Source organism: Salvia hispanica, chromosome 3, assembly GCF_029641045.1.
Source record: "Salvia hispanica isolate PSC_SH4W2 chromosome 3, Shi_PSC_v1, whole genome shotgun sequence".
In the NCBI taxonomy this organism is placed as follows: domain Eukaryota; kingdom Viridiplantae; phylum Streptophyta; class Magnoliopsida; order Lamiales; family Lamiaceae; genus Salvia; species Salvia hispanica.
In genome coordinates, this window is record NC_142694.1 from 1644257 (window position 1) to 1659907 (window position 15651).

The 15651-nt window shown below is 40.8% G+C and overlaps 2 protein-coding genes and 1 pseudogene across 6 annotated transcripts; 1 reads left to right on the forward strand and 2 right to left on the reverse strand.

The window, feature by feature from the left end:
* Window positions 1-1274: 1274 nt before the first annotated feature.
* LOC125214018 (putative disease resistance protein At1g50180) lies at window positions 1275-6936 on the reverse strand. 4 transcript variants are annotated; one of them, XM_089069059.1, is made up of 6 exons: window positions 6632-6936; window positions 6225-6507; window positions 5794-5861; window positions 4368-4966; window positions 3504-3888; window positions 1275-3114 (listed from the first exon to the last, which is right to left on the reverse strand). In XM_089069059.1, exon 6 carries the CDS (start codon window positions 2587-2589, stop codon window positions 1408-1410), a length of 1182 nt encoding a protein of 393 aa, XP_088925185.1. In that variant the 5' UTR covers window positions 2590-3114; window positions 3504-3888; window positions 4368-4966; window positions 5794-5861; window positions 6225-6507; window positions 6632-6936; the 3' UTR covers window positions 1275-1407. The 4 variants fall into 4 exon arrangements, with proteins under 4 accessions (XP_088925185.1, XP_088925186.1, XP_088925188.1 ...); XM_089069060.1 differs by having other exon boundaries at window positions 6225-6321; window positions 6425-6936; XM_089069062.1 differs by having other exon boundaries at window positions 5757-5861; window positions 6225-6936.
* Window positions 6937-8150: 1214 nt separating this feature from the next.
* On the reverse strand, window positions 8151-11823 carry LOC148929891 (disease resistance protein RPP13-like). Its single transcript, XM_089068779.1, has 3 exons — window positions 10738-11823; window positions 10100-10452; window positions 8151-9778 (listed from the first exon to the last, which is right to left on the reverse strand). Exons 1-3 carry the CDS (start codon window positions 11645-11647, stop codon window positions 8306-8308), a joined length of 2736 nt encoding a protein of 911 aa, XP_088924905.1. The 5' UTR covers window positions 11648-11823; the 3' UTR covers window positions 8151-8305.
* LOC125214560 (putative disease resistance protein RF45) lies at window positions 11785-15023 on the forward strand (annotated as a pseudogene). Its single transcript, XR_016137204.1, has 2 exons — window positions 11785-12727; window positions 13165-15023. The product of XR_016137204.1 is annotated as a putative disease resistance protein RF45 (transcript).
* The last annotated feature ends 628 nt before the right edge of the window (window positions 15024-15651 follow it).

Here is a 15651-nt window from a genome sequence, read left to right on the forward strand (position 1 = left end):
AGTCTTGGTAGGCCGACTACTTCACTTGACTTGTCTACAATTTATGTCAATCCAAGGAAAGGAATGTGTGGTTCATGTTGAAGATAGATGATGAGTCTCATATTAGGAAGTTTCTTCAATTCTAAATGATATTAGGAGGGCCAAGTTAATCTTGGAGTAAAAAATAATTTAAATACTATCAAGTAGTGTGTTCTAAGTTATGCAGATTCCAAGAGCTGAGAAAGTGTTGGGGGTGAATAATACCATTGAACAAATACTACATGAACATTGAGATAATTGAAGACCTCTTTCCCCAATGAACAGGATATGTAGTAACAAAAATCAAGTAAAACAAATACCACCACCTACAGCTGGTAGGAAAATAAAGTAAAAGAAATTAGAACTGTATAGTAGAGTATTGTGTTTGTCACCTGTTTAGGAGGTTAATCTTGAATAGTAAACGAACAATGATATAGAAGTAGCTACAAGAAAACACAAAGATCACCTAGACAAAATTTAAGTATCAAAATTTCAAGAAAATAACATCCAGACACAAATAAAAGTTACAAGGATGAAAGAAGTATAGTAGATAGGTAATCGAACAAGTAAAGAAGAATAGTAGATAGGTATGCCGAGGAGTGATCAATTGCTAACTCATAATTTAATTGTTAACTACAACTAATTTAAGACCATAGGATTTTAGAAAACATGTGTAATTTTAATTTTTATTAATAAAATAAAAAAAGATAAAAAAAAACTCGTTTTAGATGAAAATGTCAATGTAGTGTTTCGAAAATATCAACACAATGCTTTGAGAATGTCAACATAATGCTTTAAGAATGTTAACTCATTGCTTATATTAACATTCTACATGTATTATGTTGACATATTTTACATAGTATGTTGACATTTCTGCTGTATGAAAAAATTAAAAAATTTTGATTTTTTTTTTTAAATTTTGACGTCGGAACATATGCATATAAGATATCGTTGGAATCCTTATGAAATTATCTTTAATTTGATATATGTTATATGAATTTAAAGTTTTGGGATTTCTTTTAAAAATTAGTTATAACTAAACATGTAGTTAATTGACATTAATACCCCTATTGATATTTTTTGGAATTAATCCTATAGCCTTATTGACGTTTTTCGTTGATCGTATTGATATATAGGGATTGATGATCTAAGCCCTTAATTTGAATATCTAATGGCTATTATTTAATTATAGTTAGGAATTAAGTTATGAGTTAGCAATATAACACTCCCCTAGGTATTCAATAGGCAAAAACTAATAAACTAACAAATATAACATCAGATTATGTAGAATCCTAAATTGAATGCTCTACTAATTAAATTTAAAATTTGCAGCACAAACTGGGAATATTGAACCGTCATAATATTGCAATGAATAACATTACACAGTCCTCATGTAGATGACAATGATGCAAGAATTCGTTGGGGCAAATTGGTAGTCTTCAAGGCAGGGCAAAGCCGGATCTTCAGAAGTTTGAGTTGCGGCATTCCACCTTCTTCCACATCGATCCCTTTCAAGAAATACATACCCTTAACGGAAAGCCCTTTGAGGCTGAGGAATCCCCCACGCAACACTCTCATCCTCTCGCCCAAGCACGCGTAGCCAGTTAACTTCAGGTACTCCAGCTTCTGCAGCTTTCCCAGCTCCGTCATCGGATCCTCCTCTAGAAACATCTCCACGAGCGTCAGATCCGTCAGATTCGGCGGGAACAACCCCGGATCCGGGAACCTCCTCATCCTGCCTCGCAGCTTCAGCTTCGTGAGGCCCGTCAGATGAGGGATCATCGCTGGCTCGATCGACAGCGACAGATCCCACATCAGCTCCAGTTTCACGAGATTCGTCATCTCTTCCATCAACACCCTCGCTCTCTTGAGCACGTTTCCCTCTTTCTTCTGGTCGAGAAAGAGACCCAGCTCTCGAACAGGAAGGGTCGAGGGAGACGTGCACCGTAGCAAGTCATCGACGCTGATGTATTTCAAAGTCTCGACGCGTTTCAAGTTTTCCATGGTTGCTAGTCCGTGGATGCGAGCTGCGCTGAAGTGGCGCAGCTGCTCCATCACGGGAGTGGTGTGCGGTAACTCAAGGTTCTCGCTCGCAGCGTCGAGAACCTCGAGTTTTTCGAGGTGGCCGAACCACCCCGGGATGTGGATCTTCTCGGCAAATCCGGACCGTATTCTTAGGTACCTCAACCCGATCAACGAGCGGAACGAGTGAGGGAAACTCCGCCAACCAATACCTTCTAAGTAGAGTATCTCGAGCAAATGAAAACTCTTCCAGAAACGTAATCGAGTCTTCACACAGCGATCACTGAAGTTGTCGGAGTTGGAATTGATGATGAAGAGAGAGCGGAGATGGCGGGTCTGATCCCTCGACAGCGTGTCGGGGTTCTGACCATAGATGATGCGATGACGAGGCTTTGTCGTCCTCGTCATCGCCTCCTCCTTCTCTCCCTTCTCGATGATCTGAAACCCTAATTCCTCTTTCGCTTTCTCCAAACATACTTCTCGGAAAAGATCATGTAAATGGCAATTTTTAACACGGCCATCCAACGTTAAATCCTTGATTTGAAGCATGTTTCGATTGATCAACTCATCTAAATAGCCTCTTGCGATCTCATCCACGGTTCTTCTCCCTTCATGATGAATTAGCCCGTGTCCAATCCATATATGAATCAGTCGTTTCACTGGGATGTCTGCATCTTCTTTAAAGCAGGCGAGACACAAGAAGCATGATTTCAATTGGGGAGACAGGTTTTGGTAACTTAACTCCAAAATTGTTGATACTCTGCTTTCTGCCCTTCTGTGACGAGAGTTCACTTGCTCTAAGACTTCTTCCCATCTCCTCTTCGTGTGTGGTTCTACTAGTAGGCCTCCAACCACGGTGATGGCAAGAGGCAGGGCACTTCTCCACGATTTGTCGGCCAATGGGCTCAAGTTCTTTGGGACATTGGGACTGTGAGTGTTTGGTGTGGATGAATGCCTTCTTCACAAACAATTCCCAGCTCTCAACGCGGTCTAGAACCTTCATCTCAAGGGCATAGTCACCATAGTTTGCAATCGTCTTGTTGCGAGTTGTGATTAGTAATCTACTTGGTTTATCTGTTTGGGAAAGATGACATATTCATGAAAACAGCTGTTGAAATTTTGGTACGTAAGTGCAAATTTTAATTAAATAATACTCCCTCTGTCTGCCATAAATTATCACAAGTTGCCTCAGCTTGGATCTAGATCTTATTTTAATAAATGTAAAGAAAAGTGGATAGAAAAAAATAGTGAAATGAGATTTGGAAAAGTAAGTGTTGCGAGTATTGACAAGTAGTGGCAAATGACAAGTAATGGCGAATGGAAAAAGACATTAGTCACTTATAATGAGAGAATAAAAAAGGAATATCACTCATTTGTAGGGGGGAAATAGAGTAATAATATACATATGTCATGAAATTTGATTTGAAATTGAGTAGGAAGAAACATATGCATATTGTACAAACCTTGTTTATCTGGGAAGGCATATCTGAGAGACTCCCAATGTTCTTTCTCCCACACATCATCAAGAACTATGAAATACGTTTTCCCCTTGAGCTGTTCGTGGAGCATCTCTTGAAGCTTTTCAAGAAGATACCTCTCATCTTTAGTCGACTCCTCGATTTTCCTGATTTCATCTCGTAGTCGTGCTGACTTTGGTAACTGCATGATCAGCTGCTTGGTTGTCTCCCTCAGATCAAATCCACTTGAAACCACGACCCAACAACGACAATCGAATCGTCCAGAAACAACGTTGTATATTTTGCAAGCAAGTGTCGGTTTTCCGATCCCAGCCATGCCCTCAATGACCGCAACCGATAGCCCTTCACTCTTCTCATCCAGAATCGATTCCTGCAATGGGGGTAGAACTAGTAAAACATTAGAATAGCTTTACTAAATCTATTTTCTTACTATTATATGTATATATTAAACAGTAATACTCCATCTACTTAACCGTAACTGAGTCATTTCCATAATTTTAAAAAATACTAATGTATAGTAAGTTGAGCAAGAAAAGAACAAATAGATAAGTAAAAAAAGTAGAAGAGCTAAGAAAATAGATGTCTGAAGAGATACAATTAATCGAAAAGAAGTGTGATAAAAGTGAGAAATATCGATGAGTTGATTTTTGTTGTAATCAAATACTCAACTATGACGGAATGGAAAGAAAGTAGTGTATCGTATCAAAATGAAATATTAAACCCCTGCAATCCTCAACTTTGATAATTAGTCTTCATCCATATTAGTTTAATAAGGAGTAAGAACTAAACATGATTTCGACAAAATTACCAACTGACAAAAAGAAGAAAAAAATGGTACAGCCACCATACCTGAAGCAGCTTCCGCATATCACCTCCCATGCCAACCAAGTGTTCGTCCTTTTGCCAAATCGGCATCCGCCGCCATGATTCGACCTTCGATCCGGATCTGGAGACCGAATCCGCCTCGTCCTCAAGATGCCTGATCCCGTAGCTCTCGCGGCTCCTGTGGATGGCCTCCAGCCGGTGGTGGAGGACATCGATTTCTTTGCCAACTTTGTTGACGTAGTGCATGTGTTTGGGGAAGGAGGAGAACTTTCCGAGGCGGGATTTGCTCTCGATTTTGAGAATGAACATCTCGATGACGTCTCTGGAGTCGTGAGAAACCTCTCGGATCTCGGATATCCAGTTGCGGATTCCTTCGTTGTCGGCCTGCTTTTGGTTCGCGTCTTTGAGGTAGCATTGGATGCGCTTGAGCTCGTCCTTGAGTAGCTCCACCTTTTCTCGGACTGATCGAAGGAAATTTATCTTATGCAGCAGCACTTCGCCCAGCAGTTCCACCACTGATGCCAGCACCTCCATCTCTCTCTCTCTCGAATGTATTCGATAATTATTTGGTCCAAAGCAACAACAACATGCAGATATATATGATGTATTTTTGGCTTATAAAGCTGGCATAGATAATGAAGTAGAGTAGTTTAGTGTCGGCAAGTGGGGAATTTAAACTTCACATAAATAATGTGTACGGAAACTTATGTAACAAGTTAAACACATGTGTTTTTTAGATCATAAACAAAGCAACACTTGTGATTTGAAGTTATAATGAACAATGTGATGTTAACAACTATCAACTCAATGCCACTTGAGGAAGATGATAGCAGATTAAATGCAAGCAAGCAACTAGCTAGTCACCAACTTCCTCAGTGCATTATATAACCACTTGTTTTTGGCAGCTGGGAGATAGTGAGAGCATTCAATGTGGCCATGAATGAGCCAGCTACCTAGTCCTTTTTCAAAAACAAATGGATCTCTATTTGACCATTTGTCTCGAATTAGCCAACTACCTAGTTTTCTAGATGACCATTGTATAGAATGAGCATTCAATGTGGTCATGAATGAGCCAGCTACCTAGTCCTTTGTCGTAAACAAATGGATCTCTGTTTGACCATTTGTCTAGGTGGATATAGCATTGCACCTATCCGAGCCATTTATAAATATCTTTGTCGTAGTAATCTTGTATAACATGGTATGTATATACAAAAATCAAGTAAAACAAATACCACCACCTCAAATGAAGTAAAAGCAATTTAAGCTATCTCCACTTTGTGTTTCACTATATATTATTGCAAGCATACATGATTGAATATTTTTATCTTCACGATTCATCACAAGAAGTTCTGTAATTCTCAATAGGATATGTATCAAACAAGTTAATCAAAAATTGTAGAATTAATCACATACTTTAGACTATCCAAGATTAGTGCGCAATATTTGCTACCTCCACAGCTTTATGCTTCAGCTTTGAACAACTTCGTTAGCTTGGACACATGAGCATGTTCCACATTACTGCAAGAAGATTACCAACAGAAGGAACTCAACCTCAAGCATGGGATTAAGACCGAAAAAATTTCAGAAAGCAAGGTGAATTCATTAAGCTTATCATCAAACACATCACTAATAAGTACTAATAACTTCATAATTCTTTAACTCTAGAGCCAAAAAATTCTAAAGAATGTAGTCCTATCCTACGGAAAACACAAAAAAAGTTCACTTCGCTGCAGTTCGACCTATAGCTTTCCACGATGAAGCGCTTCTTCCGTTTAACAAAATTAGCAAGCACAGTGAAACACAAAATCAATCTAAATATACCAAAAACAAATAAAAGTAAAACAAGATACAAACTTAAAGCAGAATACAATCAAAATATACCATTGTATGCTCTGTTGCCAAATGTTTCACATTCTATGCTCTGTCTTGCTACCTTCAATTGATCTAACACTTTGCACCAGCATGCGATGCAGAGGTCCTTCAACAAATCAATAGCAAAATTCTTCCAATTAACTTCACCATACAATACATTCACCATCACTCTAACTAAAACCGGGCATTCAAAACACCGATTCCCCAACCCCGGCAAAGCTTTCTCCATTTCGTTCATCTCTCCGTCGCCATACATAAAGCCTAACAGCTCAACAGCCTCCGTAACAATAACCTTCAGAGAAAACATCACCAACGCAGCCACGTGATCTCTCATGGCACAATCAATGACCACACCATAACTAGGCGAATTCGCCATGATTGGATCATACAAATGCAACAAATTACAGTCTCTCTACCTCAGAATAGAACGAAAAATTCGTGAAGAGTATGCTGCGGGGAAAACCACCGCCGCTCGATTCAATTCACTACGAATTCCCCAAATCTCCGACGGCGGTTGAGGAGGCGGCGATTGCCTTTGGGAGAGGACGGAGGGCGGTGGAAGAGAGGTGAAGAAGAGATTTGAGGTAGGAGAGAGCATTGGTAAGGGACGAGGGATTTGGATAGAGGCGCGGAAGGATTGTGGCGGTGGTATGCGGCGGCGGAGGCGACTGAGAAATGAAACTAGTCTAAAATCGCTAGTGTTTGAATGTTAAAATCGCGGTTGCTATTTTGTTGGGTTAAAATTCAAGTTGAACATGTTTGAATGGGCCTTTTCAATATTTATAGGTCCATTTTTATTAAGGGCATGATTGGTAGCTACATAAAAATCCAAATAGGCCCAAAATTGCATCTCTTTTACTAACTTGTCTCTTGTCTGGTAGATCTAGAAATTGTCGGTGAATTCGGAAGAAAAACTTCAGATCTTTCACAGATTCGTATTGATTTCGGCGATTTCGGCAAATCCTTTTCTTCAAAAATCTGTGGTATTATTTTTTGCTGAATCTCCGACAAAGTCAATTGTCTCTTCTTACCGATTTTGCCCTTCAACGACTCGGCGGCGCAGACGTTGGTACCCAGAAAGAAGAAGCCAGGAAGGCCCAAATTCGTTGCTATGTAATCACAAATTCCAGCCCTTGCAGGTATTTCAATGTTGTGCATAGGTGTAATATGAAATGGCCGTTGTTGCAGAAGCTAAAATTTTAGGATTGGGTGAGGAACGAAAAAATCATTGTTTGTGGCCATTCTCTTACCATTTCTCCTCTTTGTGTTCAATTTTGGTTGTTTTAGGGAATTTGGTGCTTAGTTTTGGTTGTATTAATCTGTACAGATATTTCGCTTGTGAATTGGAGGTTAGCCTAGGTGTGAAAATGAAGGAATTAACCAGGTCTTTTATAGATGGAAGCTGATGCAGATGGCGTGAAGCTTGGGAAATTAGGCGCCATTTCTTGTGTATGCTGATGAAGATGAAGGGTTGTATGGAAATTGTCTAACATAAAGTAGGGGGTTTTAGTCATCACATTAATTTCTCCTTTGCTTAGCTGGAACATGTGGGAGTACCATCTCATATGAATAAGTAAGGAAACAGACTGAACCAAACTGCATACAAGGCGATAATTATTTTCTCAACATTTGATAAAAACCTTATCTTTAATTTTAAGAAAATATTTTTCAGGCTATCAATCAAGCCCAAATAGTACAAAATATATCACAAAGTTTTACCCTACATTAGTCCTAATTTGATTCATTTAGTTATAGATTATAATATCCAAATTTCATCATGGACATATACATCCAATGAAAAAATATCAATCATAAGAGACCCAATATTACAAAATCAAAACATATCATTGCTAACAATTGCTCTAGAATTCACCCATTCACAACCAATAATCTTATTTTTCCATTTTGAATTGTTCCACGAACATTAGTCTCAAATTTTCTTTTAAATAAGAGTGAATCTCACTTTGCATTAACGATACTTCAACCATGTTTTCTCTACATCTCTCGTATTTTACCATTTTTGCAATAAAAAAACGTGTCTCGTTCAACCACCAAGACGAGGGAATATAAGTAATGTAAGTAACTCGAGCTTATTGAAATGATATACTGATGTTTTCCCTCATATTCCTAGTCTGTAGATGCGGGCATCGACGGACAAGGACATGTTTGAGCTGCGGCATTCCACCTTCTTCCATGTAGACGCATCTCAAACTCAGATATCGTAAAGCCAGGACTTCGAGGCTGGGGAACCCGTTGCTCGAAACATGCATTGTCTCACCCCTGTAACAATCATACTGCAACTTGAGGAAGCATAGCTTCGGCAGCTTACCCAGCTCAGCCATTGGATCATAACGTAACTGGGTTTCCGACAACGTGAGGTGAGAGAGATTCGGAGGGAACGTACTCGCAGCCGGACATTTTCGCATCTTTCCTCTTATAATAAGTTTGGTCACATTTTCTAGCTGGGGCAGAGCTAATCCCATTTGATCAGCTCCATCACACCCCTCTAAGTGAAGAATGGCAAGATTCTTCAACTTCTCTAATGAAGCTCTCATCTTCAGCAGCTCTAACGACTCCATCCTTCCAACGCAACGTATGCCTAATTCGCGAAGAGGGCCGCCATTCGCAAGAGCTGCTGCACACCTCATCCAGTCCTTGTGTTTTATGTGTTTCAAACACTCGATAGTTCTCCACATGTTTACACTCGTGAGCCCACGGACGATGACAGACGCGCTCAAGCAACGCAGCCTGTCCATTTTTAACGAAACTAGCCGCGGGAATTTCACAGTTGCCTGTCCCAAGTCGAGAACCTCGAGGCTTCTAAGACGATCCAGCCACCTTGGGAGCTCAACTGTGAAATCATAGATGATGGGAGATTTGTGTATTCTCAAGCACTTCAATCCAATCAACGAACGGCAATAGCTAGGCAATCTTCGAAAGCCAAAGCCATCAAGCTCGAGTGTCCTCAGGAGCCGATAGCTCTTCCAGTAATCATATGGAATGGCCTTGCATATGTCACGATCGCCTTGGACGTTAAATAGCGAAAGGTAGCATAGATGCTTATTCTGATACGACGAGAAAGTGTCGAGATTTTCTACATAGACTACGCGATGGCGAGGTTTATGCAATGATGATTCAGATGAGCTCCCCTCGTCTGCCTTCACTATCTGCAAGCCTATTTCCTCCTTTGCTTTCCTAAAGCATACCTCACGAACAAGATCGTGGAGACGACAATGTTTTACTCGGCCATCGAATGTTAGATCATGAATTTGAACCATGCTTCGATCGACTAGTTCATTCAAATAGCTTCTTGCTATTTCATCACTTGTTCTACTTTCTTCCCTTCGGATCAAGCCTTGTGCATCCCATATAAATACCAACCTTTTTACAGGTATAGTGAAATCTTCCTTGAAAAATGCTAGGCACAAGAAGCATGATTTTAACTGCGGAGGCAAATTGTGATAACTCAACTCCAAAATTGATGATACATTGCTTTCAGACTTTCCCAAATAAGTATTTATTTGGTTAAGAACATGCTCCCATCCATTTTTGGTCTGTGTTTCCTGAAACATCATAAATTAGATTAGAATAATAAACTATGTATATTCTCTATAACAGAGAAATACATATATAGAAAAGCTAATTTATTGACACAAAAATGCATGAAATTCTACATAGATTTCCCAGTTTACGGATATCGATAGTGATGAATTCAACCGTTGGATCTTATCAAATTGAGGAAATGACCAACACAACAAGTAAACAATTTCTTTATGTTATGCTTAACTGCTCAACATGCATTATTGTTATAAATCTAGATCTACCACTGTATATTATTTCCGTTGCATATCATTAGATGATGATGACAAAACTCCTAACATTACCATGAGTAAGCCTCCGATGACGTTGATAGCAAGCGGTAGGCCATGGCATTTTTGCAAGATTTGTTTGCCTACACTCTCCAATTCTTCTGGACATTTGTAAATAGTTCTACCAATCAGTGGCTTCTTGTTCTTCTTCAGAAATGGCAGACCTTTGAATTTTCCCAAGATTTGTCTCCTTGAAGATGCAGGCTCCAATTGTTCTGGAGATTTGTGAATAGTGCTAATGATGAATGCCTTCTTCAACAAGAGTTCCCAGCCCTTGTCAGGATCTAAGAGCTTCATCTTATGCACGTAGTGATCACGATTCGGAACGATCTTGTTGCGAGTTGTGACCAGCAATCTACTTTTTTTACCTGTCAAAGAACTATAATCATGCTATACTTATAAAGCAACATATATAGGTGATGTGCACTTGCCAGACAAGAATATGTAAACTGCCGGAAAAACCATGAATTTTTCCAAAAAAATTCAAATTTTCTCATAGATCATCCAGAAAATTTACCTCAGTCACATCATCAATTTGAAACAAGCCATGAAAATTTTAAATTTATACTATTTTTACTATGAATTTGAAGCTGTACAAACTAAAATTTGACCAAAATTTGAACAATTTGGCATAAAAATAATTTTATGGTTACCTTGTTGATTTGGGAAAGCAGTGATGAGAGATTCCAAATGATCCGTTTCCCAAACATCATCAAGAACTATGAAATACGATTTGCCATCCAATTGATCATAAAGCATTTGCTTAAGCTCCTCCTGTAAAGATAGCTTATCATTAATCAACTCCTCCAATTTCTTCATTTCCTCAATCATCTTTCCTCTGTCTTGCTCACACAGCTGGAAGATGAGCTGCTTGATTGTCTCCTGCGGCGTAAATTCACTCGACACCACAACCCAACCACGGCAATCAAATCGATCACCAACGGCGTCAGAGTGGTTGTAAATCTCCCGCGAAAGCGTCGATTTCCCGATCCCACCCATTCCTTGTATAACCACAACCGAAAGCCCTCTCTTCTCCTCATCTAGAATAGCTTCACGCAGCACCTTCTCCACATCATCCTCAATCCCCACCAGTTGTTCATCCTTCTGCCAATGAGACAACCGCCGCCGCGATTCGACCTGCAGCCTCCGCCCCGACTCTGCCTCTTCGAGATCCTTGATCCCGTACCTTTCGCGGCTTGCGTTGATGGCGTCAAGCCTAGCGGTGATGGAGTCGATCTCGTCCCCGATTACGTCGAGGTAGTACATGCGCTTCGAGAAGCTAGCGCATCGCGCCTTGCTCTTCCTGTTCTCGACGTTGAGAAGGAAGGTCTCGATAGTGTCTTCGGCGTCCTGAGCGGCCTCTCTGATGTCAGATATCCAATTGCGCACTCTCGCGTCTTCGACTTGCTTTTTGTTGGCGTCTTGGAGGAACGACTGCACCCGCTTCAGCTCGTCTTTTAGCGACGCTACCTTCCCTTCGACTCCTCGGAGGGATTTGAGCTTCTGGATCAGCAGATCGCCGAGTAGTTTGACCAGAGATGAGATTGCCGCCTCTGCTGCCATGACGATCACTCGTTAGCATAGTCTTGGTGTGGCCTACTTCACTAATGTCATACTACTAGTAGTCAGTAGTGGACAAGTGATGCACGATATCCGAATATATATATCACCAGTCAAACAAATAAAATATCTTCCAATTCAAAAAAATAAATTTATATTTTTTGTAAATATCGATCGACATGGCAGCGGAGGCTGCGATCTCAACGGCGGTGGAGCTTCTCGGCAGTCTCCTGATTCAAAAGGTGAAATCCTTGCGCAGCGTCGAGGGAAAGGTGCGGTCGCTGAAAGAGGAACTAGTGTGGATGCAATCTTTCCTCAGAGACGCAAACAGAAAACAAGCCGAAGACGAAGGAGTCCGCAATTGGATAAGGAAGATCAGAGAAGTCGCTCAAGACGCCGAAGACACCATCGAAATGTTCCTCATCAATGTCGAGAACGCCAAGAGCAGAGGAAGCTGCAGTAGCTTCCCGAAGCGCATGTACTACCTCGACCGAATCGGGGACGAAATCGACTCGATCCGGTCTCGCCTCGACGCAATCGACAAAAGCCGCGAGAGGTATGGTATAACCGATCTCGGAGGGGCGTCGGAGCCGGTGCGGAGGCTGGAAATCGAATCGCGGCGGCGGCTGTCTCCTGCGCAAAATGACGAACAGGTGGTGGGCATTGAGGGCGATGTGAGGGAGGTGGTGCGGGAATTGGTTCGGGATGAGGGGAAGGGAGGGGTTTGGGTTGGGGTTATTGAGGGGATGGGCGGGATTGGGAAATCGACGCTTGCTAGGGAAGTGTACAACCACCGCGACGTGGCGGGCGGCGCCGGATTTGAGTGCCGTGGCTGGGTTGTGGTGTCGAGTGAATTTACGCCGCGGGAGACGATGAAGCAGCTGATTTTGGAGCTGCCTGGGTCGGACAGACGGAAGGTGCGGGAGGTGGAGGAATCGAGCGAGGACGAGCTGTACGTTCAGCGGAAGCTGCGGGAAATGCTCCGGGAGCAGCTGCAGGGGAAGGATTACTTGATTGTTCTTGATGATGTGTGGGAGAAGGAGCATTGGGAATACTTGAAGAGTGCTTTCCCCAATCAAAAAGGTATGCAGTTAGATTATTGATTGCTAGAAATGATCATGAAATTATGTGGTTTTTAAATATTGTTGTTATACATCCAGTAATATATAATGTTGGATGAATCAATGAATGGCAAATTGCCGGAAAAATCATGAAATTTGGTCGGTTCGTCCCGCATCTTTAAAAATCAGCTCGATAAACCATGGACTTGGTGATATGGTATACAATATGTGTATCGCTGGTTAGTTAAACAATGTTGTTTGTTTATATAGAATACATCGTCGTATTGTTCAAGTTGCGAAACGACCAAAATTTGACCAAACTTCATAGTTTTGCCAACAATTTTTTCCCGTTTAAGAATGTGGCCATGTGAGATATGCATAGTTACATTGATTATTACTAATTGCTAGAAATGAGAATGAAATTGCTCTGTTTTTTTGAAGTAGTTCTTGTACTGACAGATAATCGTAGCAGATTGCTGCTTACAACTCGAAACAAGGTTATTGGGAAGTACTGCCAATATGTGCACAAGATGAAGGCTTTGGACTTGGAGAAGAGCTGGGAATTATTACTGAAAAGGGCATTCATTGGAAGCAAAAATAAAGAATGTATGAAGGAATTAGACAGCATAGGGGCACAAATCTTGGAAAAATGCCATGGTCTACCCTTAGCTATTAGTGTTGTAGGAGGCTTACTCATGCAAACACAAACCAAGAATGGATGGGAGCAAGTTTATAACCAGTTAAACTCTTATTTAGGAACATATGAAAGTAATGTATCAGCAATTTTGGAGTTGAGTTATCAGAATCTGTCTCCACAGTTGAAATCATGCTTCTTGTGCCTTGCGTTTTTCAAGGAAGACTCGACTATTCGGGCGAAAAGGCTGTTGAATGTATGGGTCGGGCAAGGCTTGATCCAGCAAGAAGGAAGCAGAACAGTTGATGAGATAGCAAGAGGCTACTTAAACGAGCTGATAAATCGAAACATGGTTCAGGTCGAGGATGTAGTAATCGGAGATCGAGTACGAAACTGTCGCCTCCACGATCTGATTCGCGAGGTTTGTTTAGAAAAGCTAAGGAGGAAATAGGTTTGGAGATTGTGAAGGGGCAGGACGTGATCTCCTGCTCGTATAAGCCTCGTCACCGTGTTGTCTATGGGAAGAATCTCAACACTTCCTCGCCGAGTCATAATAAGTATCTTCGCTCTCTTTTCGTACTCAATGTCAATAGTGATGGCAATGCTTACATGACTACTCCATCTCATTACTGGAAGAGCTTCAAACTCCTTAAAATGCTGGACCTCGATGGTTTCGCGTTTCAAAAGCTGCCTCGCTCGGTTCAGTTGCTGACTGGATTGAAGTGTTTGAGGATTCACAAGTCTCACAATATCTTCCGTGACGTCTTGGAGCTCCCAACTTGGCTGGAGAACCTTAAAAACCTCGAGATCCTCTGTGTGGAGGATCAGTACGTGAAGTTCCCGAAGGATGCACTGAGAATGGAAAAACTGCGCCACTTCCACGTGCACAGCGTGTATGGAAGAGCCATGAAGGTAGAGAACTGGAAGAGTATTGAGAGTCTGAAACTGATCCGGCTCGAGGATTGGCTCGGATGCAGCTCGGGACTAACGGGCCGTTGTCATGTTCGGAAACTAGGCATACATATGATTGAAACAGAAAAACAAAATGAGCTAAGGAGATCATTAGAACAGATGGAGAATCTTGTGGAACTACACCTAGAATTCAATCCGACATCGTTGATGAGTCCGAAAATCATCCCCCGCCTCACCGGTCTGACTAAGCTTAAACTGGATGGTGGGATGCTCGAATGCTCTTCCGCGAGTGAGTTCCCTCCGAATCTTTCTCGCCTCACGTTGGAGTACGTGAGGCTGGTTGAAGATCCGATGCCGGAGTTGGGGAAGCTTCCGAAGCTGCAGTACTTAAAGTTATATAGACGGCGTATTTCTAACGAGGAGTGGAGGATGAGAGTGTTGCGCGAGGGGTTCCCCTGCCTGGAAGCGCTCTCGCTCGAAAACTTGAATCGACTGAGAGGTATCGACGTGGAAGAAGGTGGAATGCCGCGCCTTAGACAACTCCGGATCAGTAAATGTCCCAATCTGGAGATTGAGAATCTTCCCCAGCACATCAAATGTGCTGTAGCAACAGCCTGAGTACAAGTGCTTAGATTTAGCTCTTGGATCTTTGCAAGGTTTGATATATCTAAAATGTGTATGTTTAGTAGTGGAAGGTTTACCAATTTATGGTATTAAAACATGAATACTAAGCTATTTTGGACTGGAAGAGAGTACTTGGAATTTGGAATGATATACATAATCATCAAATATCAACTGATTGAAAGGGTAGTTTATTTAGTTTAAATGGACTATTATGGCCTCAACTCTCAACCCAAACTCCTATTCATGGGACCTTATTCTTTACCAAAGAAACAAAATTCATAAGACCACAATGCATAACCTGTTTGATTAACTATTTTCAACTCTCACTCTTTAATTTTTGTTCATTTTTATTTTATTTTATATATTTAATTCATACACTCCCTCCGTCCTAACTTAATTGTCACACTTCATTTTTACCATAAATGGTAAGTAGGTTCCACTTTCGACTAACTCACTTCACTCACATTTTATTATAAAACCAATATAAAAAAGTGATTCCCACATTCCATTAACTTTTCCAACCAACTTTTCTTTACATTTCTTAAAACTCGTGTCCACTCCAAGAGTGACAATTCAGTTAGGACGGAGAAAGTATTTTTTGTTTAATTGAAAAACAAAATTAATATTACAATTAAATTCATACTGTAATAAAAATTAAATATATAATTTATTTAACATATATAATTAACACTGTAAAAAAATGGAAAAGGACATTTTTAAACAATTTTTTAAAATCCAAATCCGTAAAAAATGAAATATTTTGAGGAAGTGTCAAA